Genomic DNA, 11,243 nt, shown 5'->3' with positions numbered 1-11,243 from the left:
GGCGGTGGTGGTCTCTAACCCAAAGGCCTTGCAGGCTTCGACACAGACTGAGGAGGGTTTGCAGGTCCTTGCGGTGGAAGCACCAGTCAGTGCCATGGCTGATGCTCTGTCTGTGGACTCTGGGCGACACCAGAAACTCTGCAAGTGTTGCAGGCACCAGCTCTGGGTCCAGCAAACTGCCCCCACAGCATGAACGATGCCCGAGGAAGATCACCAGCTTCTAAACTTGCTGTAAATGCTGCATGCGGTTCCTGGGGCAGTCTCCAATCCTCATAAGCTCCAGAAACTGAATCCCAGGAAGAACTGGAGCTAGTCAGGTTAATGACCCTCCTTAATGGGGAAGTGCTGGTGTGGCTGGGAAATTCCGTCCTTCTAATCTCCATCCCAGATTTATCTATCTCCTGACTCATTAACAGGAAGGCACTATGCATGCGCACATTAATAGAGGCACCAGAAATAAATCTGGTCTGCAAATCCAAAGGAATTCCCCAACTGCTAGATGACCAGGTTGCTGGGCAAACCCTCTTTAACGCCCGAGCTGTGCTGCAAACACGAGGAGATGTGTGCCAGCGAGGCGGGATGGGTTTTCATGCCTGGGAGAGCCCTGCCACCCTGTGCTCCCGATGGGAGGTGAACGTCACACAGCCCTGAATAGCGAGTGCTGCCCAGAGCTGGGTCCCCTCTGCGGGTCACCGCCCTCACAGCCAAGAATTTCTGCCTCAGATCTCAGCTCAATCTCCCCCCTTGCAGTGGAAAACTATTACCCCCTGTCCTACCCACAGAAGGACCCAAGGGGGTGGGGGTGGGATGCGAAGGGATGCAGAGCATCCTGAAGCAAGCCTGGCAGGAGGATGTTGTTCCCTGAAACAGGGGAGCACAGTCCGGAGCAGAGAGGGTGGGTGCCTGGGAGCTTTGCCAGCCTGCAAGCAGCCGGGTGCGGTGGTTGTCTCGAATGGAAATGGTCCTGGAGTCCCCTGAGCCCGGATTTTCCCGTGTCGTGGTCCTCCCCGTGCCCCAGGGACTAGGTTGGCTGGGGACCGAGGAGGCGAGGAAGCCTGAGCTCAGCTCCAAGGGAGATGCCCTCCACTCTGGGCCATTGCTGCTCATTCTGACATCAGCGGTGATGTCATAGCATTGGGATGGCTGCACGGCAATTCTCTAGGAGGCCACAGCAAGACAAGGAACGTGGCGGGACTGCTCGGGTGGTGAGCAAGCAGAGCAGCTGTGCAACATCTGGCTGGTATGTGCTTTCGGTCTGCACTGCGGGGAGAGGCGGTCCTTGTCCCTGTGTCACTGCTCTCTCCCAGCGACTGTCACCATAGCAGGGGCAGCAGCCACCCCCCGGTTTCAGCTGGCAGCCGTTGCCCCGCATTGCTTCCCACCTTCTGACGGCACCTCTGCTTTTCAACAGACCAAAGCGCTGTCCTGGTCTCAGAGCCACCATGTCCGAAAGCAAAGGGGCAGAGGAGACCAATCAACCTGTTGTCACCACGGATCCCTCAAATACCATCAAAGTGACTGTGAAGACACTGAAGCAGAAGGAGCAGTTAGAGGTTGCTCAGAGCAGCACCATCCAGAAGTTTAAAGAAGAAGTTGCCAAGCGTTTCAAAACGCTCCCTAATTTGCTGGTCCTGATATTTGCTGGCAAAGTTCTCAAGGATCAAGACACTTTGAGCCAGCATGGAGTTCACAGTGGGGTCACCATTTATGTAGTCATCAGGTCCCAACAGAGACCACAGGACAGCCCGGCAGACCAAGGAAGAGCGACCACTCTGCTGCAAACTCCCAGCCACAGTAATTCCAACTTATTCTCCTTGGGAAGCACAGCTGATCTGCACCAGCCATGCTTGATGCATCATAACCTGCCTAGGCCATTGATCTCCATCACCATCAGCCAGGAAATAGTGTCCGAGACCATGGAGGATATCTTGTCAAAGATCGTCACTTCAGGCCTGGATTTGAACACCATCAACAACAACGCATTTCTGCTGGGGTTCCTCCTTGGGGTGACAGGTGCCTATCTCCTAGGCCTGGACCAAACAGACATGATGGACTTGATGAGTAGCATTCAAGAACAAGACATGCACAGCTTGATAAGCGAGATGGTGCAGAGCACTTTGGTGCAGAACAACCTTGACAGTGTCGATCTCATCAGGAATTTCATCATGTCCAACCCTCAGATGCAGCAGCTGGCTGAAGAAAATCCCGAGATCGGTCAGATTCTCACCAACCCCCACACGATCACAGAAATATTAGAGGCCTCCAACAATCCTGCCGTAATGCAAGAGATGATAAGGAACCGCGACGTGGCCATGAACAACCTCGAAAGCATCCCCGGTGGGTACAGTGCTCTGGAACAGCTGTACAGGGAATTTGAGGAGCCAATCTTGGATGCTGTGCAGGCACAGCTGGGCAACAACCCGTTTGATTGCTTGGAGAGTAACCCCACCCCGCATGGAGGCAGGCTACCAGCCCATACTGAAAACCGGAGGCCATTACCCAACCCCTGGGCTCCGCAGTCCAACAGCGTCAGCGATAACGCAGATGACGATGATGACCAGTTTGCCAGCAGCAGTGAAGGCGACAATTTTGCCTTGCCGAGTTTGGACCCTGCGGCAGGTGCAGCGATACCCAACTCAGGGAAGGTTCGGACCCTGGTTCGGCAGATAATGGGAAACCCAGAACTTATGCAAAACCTGGAGAGTGCATTAACGAACCCCGACAGCCCAGCACAAATACTGCTGAACGGCGCTCAGGTACCAAGCGATGGAAATGCTTCACCTCAAGGTCAGTGGCCACAGCAGCTGCCACCGGAGATGGAGGACACTGAGATTTCATCCTTGCTGAGAAACCCCAGAGCCCTGCGAGCGTTGCTGCAGATCCATCTGGGATTACAGACCCTCTCAATAGAAGTAACAGATTTTATACCTGGTTTGGAGGACTCCCACGTGGATCTGGAAAGCATGGACGACTCGGCACAAAGCGGTGAGTCTGAGGAGGATGCAATTTTGATGTCAGATGAGGATGAAGAAGAAAGTCAGATGGTGATGGGTGATGAGGTGCCACAGACCAGATTTAAGAGAGAAATGGAGCAGCTCTTTGACATGGGCTTCCAGGATCAAAGCGCAAACTTGCAGGCACTGATTGATGCAGAAGGAGACATCAGTGAAGCAGTGAAGATACTGGCAAAAGGACCATCATCAAACAAGACGCCGTAACCGGTTTGTCCAAATGCAGTGGTTACAGTGCCTCGTTTGTCGATGGTTGTCTTGCACCCAATAAAAGCAGCAGCGTGCGTATCACGAAGTTGTGTGCTGTAGCGTTCTTCCGACCATGAGAATAAATTTCCTCTTGGCTGTGAGGATTTCTTGCATTCCCAAGCAATAGACCTTTCCGTGTGGAAACTGTGAGGGCAAACCCTACCTGAACGTGGTGCTACCCCTTTATAGAGAGAGCCTGCCACCCAGGTGTGTGTGCGGGGGAAAAAACATGCCAAGAAAAGACACCAGGGAGGGAAAATATGCCTTTTTACAGGCTAAGAATTGAGACCCAGAGATGCTGAAGGCCAGATGATAAATGAGCTTGGCACCCATTTGGACTCCAGAACAGACAGGGGCACTTTGACACCTGCTTTTTTTTTTAAATAAAAAATCTGGCCCTACAGCAGGGAGACTGGGGGTGCCTGAGCTGTCTCATCCCTGTCACGGTGGGCACCAGCCTTTCCTCAACTGAGCAAAGGCTGTTTTGAAAGTCAGTCTGTCATTTCTGCCGCTGCTTCTCCTATGGGAGAGAAGTCCATGGGGGTTATGGTAACCACCAGTGGTGGCTGGAAGTCGGATTTTCATCCCAAATATATTCACGATGGGTTTCTACCCATGCGTTGCTGCACGGAAGTTTTTAGTTTCATGCACCAGTTCAGAGCTTCTCCTGTCAGCAAATCCCAAACCCTTTGTGCTTTCCTCAATGTCACGCACAGGGGTGAAGGCAACTTCTCCAAACCCTTCCTCGGGACCAGAGCTGAGTGTCGTAGAATCATGGAATGGTTTGGGTGGGAAGGGACCTTAAAGGCCACCCAGTGCCACCCCCTGCCCTGGGCAGGGACACCTCCCACCAGCCCAGCTTGCTCCAAGCCCCGGCCAACCTGGCCTTGAACCCCTCCAGGGATGGGGCAGCCACAGCTTCTCTGGGCAACCTGGGCCAGGGGCTCACCGCCCTCACAGCCAAGAATTTCTGCCCGAGATCTCAGCCCAGTCTCCCCTCTTGCAGTGGAAACCCCTTCCCCCTCGTCCCATGGCTCCCCTCCCTCATCCAGAGTCCCTCCCCAGCTTTCCTGGAGCCCCTTGAGGGACTGGAAGGGGCTCCAAGGTCTCCGTGGAGCCTTCTCTTCTCCAGGCTGAACCCCCCCAACTCTCTCAGCCCGTCCTCCCAGCAGAGGGGCTCCAGCCCTTTGTGAGTCCTGTCCCCTTTGCTCTGCTCTGTGAGGCCAGGGCTGTGAGCCGGGTTGTGCCGTACGCAGCCACAATGCTTTTCACAGCCTTGACTCTATAACGCAAACTGTGAGAACTGCTCGGGAGCTTTGGGCACTCCAGATTTGCTGCTGCAGACCTGCCTATAACGTCTCAAACCCCCGTCCTGGCCAGCCCTGCTCCTGCCGCAGGGGAGATGGAGCAGCTTCCCAGCCCTGCTTCCCTTCTCCCAGCCCTGCCTCGTGCAAATAAGGTCAGGATTAGCCCAGACCCCTGTCCTTTGGTCCCTCTGTCCGATTCTCCACCAGTCCCATCATATCCCTCCCTTCCTGCTCTTCACCCATTCCCTCTGCCCCACCACCTGGGCTCTGGCTCTCCTTCCTGCATCCTTCCCTTACAATATGTCCAGCGCAAGGTTTTCTACCTGTTTCTTTCACTGTTTTTCACCTCCTCCTCCACTTGCTCCATTTGTGGTTCTTCAGCTGTTCTCCTTAGGACAAATTCAGACTTTTTGTGTCCTATCTCTCCTTGCTATTCTGCGTCTTGTTCCTTCTTTCTCCCCACACCCTCTTTTTTCACCTTTCTGGAGGGGATTGGAGGACTGGTCCTGGGGAGATGGGCTTGGTGTTCAACAGACTGTGGCCGGCAAATGCCCCTCTCTCATGGCAGAGCCCGTGTGTGACCGTGCATGTGCCCAGCAGCCGTGTTTCGTCTCACCTGCTGGGATAAAGCTGCTTCCCTACGAGAGCATTAGCCTCTGGCAGCATTTGACAAGCTGATCTTGGTCAAGTCCTCTGTCTACTGATGGACAAAGCTTCAGCCCTGCGCTCTCCCCTTGGCCACAGGGATGTAGTTTATCCGGGGGGGTGGTGATCACAGGTTCGTTAGGGTCTCCATGCAGCAGCCGTGGCTTGAGGAATGTGTTAGCTGCACCAAGTCAAGACTTTGCAAACCTCCCCGGTGGTTAAAACTGCCCCTGATGCTTCAGGATCGTGCTGCTGTGAAACGCCTTTGCTTGGGGCCGTGCTCGAAGACCCAGATGACAACGGCTGCCCCTGCGGTCATGAGAGGCCGATGATGTGTGCAGAGCCTGTGTGACCTGTGCTGGGCTGATTGTCCAAGGCTGCTGCTGGAGTGAGATAGGTGTGGGGGGTAGACCCCAAAAGGTAAGGATCTAGCCGTGAAGTTGTGCATCCAGCCTCCTGCTGCAGCCAGTGGAGATCTTGGCATGGCTCCGTTCTCACGCGGAGGAGCCCAGCACCACCGGAGATGCCCTTGGGCATCTGAGACATCCACATGGGGCTGGTAGATGTGGCACAGGACCTGCAAGACTCTTGTGTCCCTCTCCCCAGGAGATGAGGAGGAATAGAACAGGGCATCTCAGAAAGTGTGTTAAAAATCGATGGAGCGTTTACACACAAAAGATATTGGTGGAAAAAAGTATTTCTTTAAAATGCTGGTGTTTCAAATTCAAGCAGTTTTAAGGTTTCAGTTACAAAAAATGTGATAAAATAATTTTTCCACTTTAAACACATTTTAACTTTTTTTTTCCATATAAATATTTTGGTACAGCTGGGGGGAACTCATGACACGTGAAAAAATCACTGAATGGATATATTCCCCCCACCCCCCCCCGCCCCAAACGGTGTCCTGACTTTGCTCAGCTTCTGTATGGGGTTTGTGGTGTGATTTGGCAGTTGCTGGGGGACTGTGGTCCCTTGCAGCCCGTGTAGTGGGGAGCACAAGGACCATTTGTGCTTGCAGGACGGTACGAGCCCTGCCACTGCTTTCAGGTCCTTCTCACTTCTCCTTGCCCATGGAGGCGGCCGGGCTGATAAACTTCAGCTGTCTGCCTCGTTAGCAAGCTGGTCCTTATCCTTGGCAGCCGGGCTTTTTTAAAGGTCACCTGAAGGCATGGGTGCAGCACTGGGAGCCTGGCAGGAACAGAATAGCCTGTGTCCGTGATGCTTGCTACCCTCCAAACCAGGGGGGCTGATCCCCCACTGCAGCATCAATCCAGCCACCCTGCAGCTCTCTGAGCAACCCCTACTGGCCCTGGGCTCCGACACAGCCAGGCATCATGTCTTATTTTGTGCAGCAACCCCAAATACCTGCAGTGCCTGCCATTCTAAACATCTAGACATCTGCCTTTGGGGGTTCCGTGCGTCTTGAATGCTGTGCTCCGCAGTTGCTCTTGTGGAATTGTTTCTTTCCTTTTTGTGGTCGAGATCTTCCCGTGTTTCTCCAGGTGTGGGCGTGCTGCTGAGCCTGTGACATCCACAGCTGCCTCCGCTCGCAGGCTGGTGTGTACCGGAATGATTCAGCCTGCAGAAAATAGTTCCTGCAGGCTAATGTGTTTCTAACCCTACGTTTGGTGAGGGGGCTGAGGGGAGGGGTGGTCACCGTCTGACCTGGGAACCGGGGGCGGTGTCCCCAGGTTCATCCAAGGAGGGTTCCCAAGCCCCAAACTCTTCCTCCCACCCCCTACAGGAGGACAGCCCACAGATTGCCTCTCTCATTGCTGTGGGGAAACACTTCCAAATGCCTTTTATTGCATTAATCACCAAGAGTGTTGTGTATCGCACTCAATAATCCATTTAAAACACGGATTGCTATTTATACATTTGTGCTAAGGTATGTGCAAAAGTAATTGCATCGCGTTTGTACGTCTGGATGCTCAGCACTGCTGAGGTCAGACCGTTTTTTTAGGACTCATCACGCCTGTTTTCCCAAAGCCCGGCTGTGTGTCTTGCCACAACCTGCAGCTCCATCGCGTCGGCCTGAGAAGGGCCCCGAGGACGGGAGGCGCAAAGCGGCGCGAGTATAATTGTGCGCCTGGAGGGAAGGGAGGCAGGGCGGGCGCAGGGCCGGGCGCTGGGGACCTGCCAGCATCCCTGCGGAGAGCAACACGCTCGTAACGCGTGTGGGGCAAAGGTGGGGGGGGGACGACATCCCAGGGCACGTCTCTTGAGCTGAGGGGGCACTTATGGAGCTGCTGAGCAGGGCACGGCGTATCCTCCGTCCCCTGGGACCCTGCGGAGGTACAAGAGTCCCCACCGCCCCGGCTCCGGCACCGCAGACCGTGTCCGGAGCGCAGCCGCGACCCACGCTCCTCTTAAGGTCAGGGATCCAGTGAGCTGTTTGCGTGGTGGATTCAGGGCCAGGAGGATCTTGGGGATGTTGAGAATCTGGCGCAGAGACGCCAAATTCCCTGTTAACTGTAACGGTGTGAAGAGCCTCCCCTCGCCCGCCCGTGGGATCAGCTGCTCTCTAGCTGAGAGTCGGTGGTTTTTGAGAGCTGGTGGTGCCGAGTTAAGGGTGGCGGGACAGCACGAGCGGGATTCAACCACGCATGGGGTGATGTTCAGGAAAGCAAAGCCAGTGTGGACCAGCCCGGCCGGTGCCCGCCGCTCTCCCGGCTCAGCTGCAGCATCCCACGTCTCCGTCCTCCGGGAGAGCCGCCGACCTGCCCGGGGCCACGCCACAGAAATACTTCTATTATTTTCATCCTCTTGTTAGGAGGCAGTGAATCACCAACGAAACCTTTCTCTCCCACCCCGTTTTGTTTCCCTAACCTCTCTCCTGAAGGCCGACTGTTGGCGGGGGGCGTCCGTCCCCTCGCCCCTCGCAGCCCCGGGGGGGACGCGTCCTCGAGCAGGGCCCTTCTCTGGGGGCGCGCAGGGCGAACCGAGGTGCTCGCAGCTAAAGCCTTCTGCAGCGATGCCAACAGGCTTCCGCAGACCTGTTTGTAATCCTCAGGCAGCTCCGCAGGAATGGGATTTTTTTTCCCTCGGTTATAGCTTCTAGTCTAAATTAAGATTAAAAGATATTAGGAGAGAAGAATGCAAGCGACTGCTCAGAGGTAGTGGTAGGAATGTATCCTTAGGGCTGTATTTGTGCTAATGCAGATTTATGGTGGCGATTAGATTCTGGAGGAAGGGGTCTAACGCTGAGAGGCTCCTCTGGCACAGAGCTCCCGGTTGCACTGAGATTCCCACCTGGATCCTTATTTATTTGCAGTTTCACATTTGAATTTTGCAAGAGGTGAGTAGCTTTTGGTATGACAGCACAGAATATATATGCTTTCAGCATTAATAATGTTTTGTCTGTTAATATACCGCGTGTATTTTTATTTATACCGAATTGTTTTAAATCATTTACAGAATTAGTTATTGTTTTGACTAATTTTATTTTTACTGCCAGTCCACTGTCCTGTTTTGTTTCTACGGAACAGGCTCCTTGGACTTCCTGGGTTCAGGATATTTTAGGCATGAAAAGTCTCTCTCTTACTGAGTGTGAACAGGGAATCAACTCGGTGGTTTAAAATGCAATTTTTTTCTTATACACGGAGTCGGTATTTTGGTATGCAGAAACCTCGCGGGTTTGTTTTCAAGTACTTGGGTCACTTTGTCATCTCGGCTGTGTTATGGGTAATTCCTGTTTTGAGTTTTGATGTATAAGAACTGACTGTAATTGCAGAAGCCACTGAAAAAAAGTGACATCCCATTTTAACTTGTGTGAGTCTGGGTCTGATCCAGCCTCCAGGGCCCCTCAGACCTCTCCGGGGCAGCAGTTCACCCCTTTCCTTGGCTGGTGGGGCCTCTCCATCTCACACGGGTTTTCTCCTGACCCAAAGGTCTTTCCAAGTGCCTGGTTAAATTTTATTTCTGCTAGATTTGCACTGGCAAAGAAGTGCAAAGCGAGTTGAACTGGGTCCCAGAACCACGAGGAAAGGGAGAGAGAACTTAGGAGGTAAGGAAGGAACATGGTCGGCAAATCTTCAAACCTAGAGCTGATTTTTTGTTGTCTAACCTGGCTTGAGTCCAGGTACCTTAAAACTCCCCGTTATCCCCTCTGCAGCTCCTGATGTCTGAGAACATCTTGTGCATCCCTGCAAACACTTGACCTTTCCTCTCTCGATCCCGGCTCCTTCCTTCTACTCTGGACTTACAGAACATCAATTTAAGGTATTTGTGCAGTAAGAGTTGATTCTGTCTCCACTCCCTCTGGTCTAAGTGGAAGTACTTGGAAGAAAAATACACTTACATAGTGTTAAAATCAAGTGAGGAGAAAATTTGGACACTGTTGTTTACGCATAATAGGAGTACAAGTGCATGCTGCAATACATTGCAGACCAGGAGTCTTCACAGTTGGGGTTCAGACCTCTGGCTGTGGCTATTAGCAGGTCAGAGAAGGTAATGCAAGGCATTTTGTAGTGATGGAAGAGCTTAAGCATCTAAAATAATATTCTGCAGTGTCTTCTGCCTTTGCTTTCAGGTGAAACATGCCACCGCTCAACCTTACCAACTTGACACCAGCAACCTTCATCCTGGCTGGCATCCCAGGCATGGAGAAGTCGCACATCTGGATCTCGATCCCGTTCTGCTCCATATATCTGGCTGCCCTCCTAGGAAACGGTGTCCTGTTGTTCGTTATAGGGACCGAACGTAGCCTCCACCAGCCCATGTACCTCTTCCTGTCCATGCTGGCCATCGCTGACCTGATGCTGTCGACCACGACTGTGCCCAAGATGCTGGCTCTGTTCTGGTTCAGAGCGGGGGAGATTTCCTTCGACGCCTGCCTGACCCAGATGTTCTTCCTGCACTTCAGCTTCTCGGCAGAGTCGGTGATCCTGCTGGCCATGGCGTTTGATCGGTTTGTCGCCATCTGTTACCCCTTGCAGCATGCGGCGGTGCTGACCCAGTCAGCCGTTGCCAAAACCGGGCTGGTGGCTTTACTGAGAAGTTTCTGCATCATTTTCCCCTGTATATTTCTTCTGAAAAGGCTGCCGTTCTGCGGGCACAACGTCATCCCGCACACCTACTGCGAGCACATGGGCATCGCCCGGCTGGCCTGCGCCGACATCTCCATCAATGTCTTGTATGGCCTCGCCGTGCCTTTTGCAGCAATAGTGGTAGATGTCGTACTCATTGCTGTCTCCTATGTCTTAATTCTGCTGGCATTATTCAGACTCCCTTCCAGGACTGCCCGCCACAAGGCTTTCAACACCTGTGGCTCTCATGTCTGCGTTATATTACTGTTCTATATTCCTGCTTTTTTCACTGTTTTAACGCACCGCTTTGGTCAGGAAATCCCCCACCACACCCACATTCTCCTGGCCAACCTGTACGTGCTCTTCCCCCCACTGATGAACCCCGTGGTGTATGGTGTGCGGACACAGCAGATAAAAGAGAAGGTTATGAAAGTGTTCAACTGCCCCAAGAGTCGTTTGCTGCAAGAATAAGAGTGAGATGTCGCTATCAGAAAGTGAGGAACGCCTTGGTGGGACGCCAAGCTCCCCACCCCAAGTGCTGGGTTTGCACTTTTTAAGGCAACGTGCCCGTGCCTTCTGCAATCACAGTCCAATACAGAACACCCAACATCCCCGCATCGCTCTCCCCGACGGTTTGTAGAAAATGTAAGACAAAAGACAAAAGCCAGGACCCCTAGTTGGCGGTGGTGGAAGGTGGGTGATCAAAGACAGGAGAACCTACCCCAGGTATGTCACTCGTGGGAAATCCCCTGCGAGGTGCGGGCAGGCGGCTTTCGCTGTTTTCTCTGGAGTCGGGTGAAAAGACGTGTAGCGAACCGGTTCTTCTGAATCACAGGTGTGTAATGGAGTTCATTTTAGGAACCGCTTCTTTATTAAAATTGATAGTATTGAAAATATCTCCAAAAGGTATAACAGAGAAATAAAAGCAAGTGCTGCACGTTAGCATGCGTGGGGTCTCTTTATTCCTTAACTATATTATTTGCCCACATTTTGCATAAACACGT

General features: G+C 53.0%; 2 protein-coding genes across 2 annotated transcripts; both read left to right on the top strand.

The window, feature by feature from the left end:
- Positions 1-1,442: 1,442 nt before the first annotated feature.
- Positions 1,443-3,218, top strand: LOC134513613 (ubiquilin-1-like). Its single transcript, XM_063330605.1, has one exon. It carries the CDS (start codon positions 1,443-1,445, stop codon positions 3,216-3,218), a length of 1,776 nt encoding a protein of 591 aa, XP_063186675.1.
- A 6,532-nt stretch (positions 3,219-9,750) lies between these two features.
- LOC134515954 (olfactory receptor 52B2-like) lies at positions 9,751-10,710 on the top strand. Its single transcript, XM_063335655.1, has one exon. It carries the CDS (start codon positions 9,751-9,753, stop codon positions 10,708-10,710), a length of 960 nt encoding a protein of 319 aa, XP_063191725.1.
- Positions 10,711-11,243: the final 533 nt, after the last annotated feature.

Source organism: Chroicocephalus ridibundus, chromosome 1 (assembly GCF_963924245.1).
Source record: "Chroicocephalus ridibundus chromosome 1, bChrRid1.1, whole genome shotgun sequence".
NCBI classification, from domain to species: Eukaryota; Metazoa; Chordata; class Aves; order Charadriiformes; family Laridae; genus Chroicocephalus; species Chroicocephalus ridibundus.
The sequence above is the reverse complement of the archived record's forward strand: the minus strand, read 5'-3'. Positions and strand labels throughout refer to the sequence as shown.

Bases quoted from the DNA above. Each gene is read 5' to 3' on its own strand.
- LOC134513613 (XM_063330605.1), top strand. From the start codon at position 1,443: ATGTCCGAAAGCAAAGGGGCAGAGGAGACCAATCAACCTGTTGTCACC.
- LOC134515954 (XM_063335655.1), top strand. From the start codon at position 9,751: ATGCCACCGCTCAACCTTACCAACTTGACACCAGCAACCTTCATCCTG.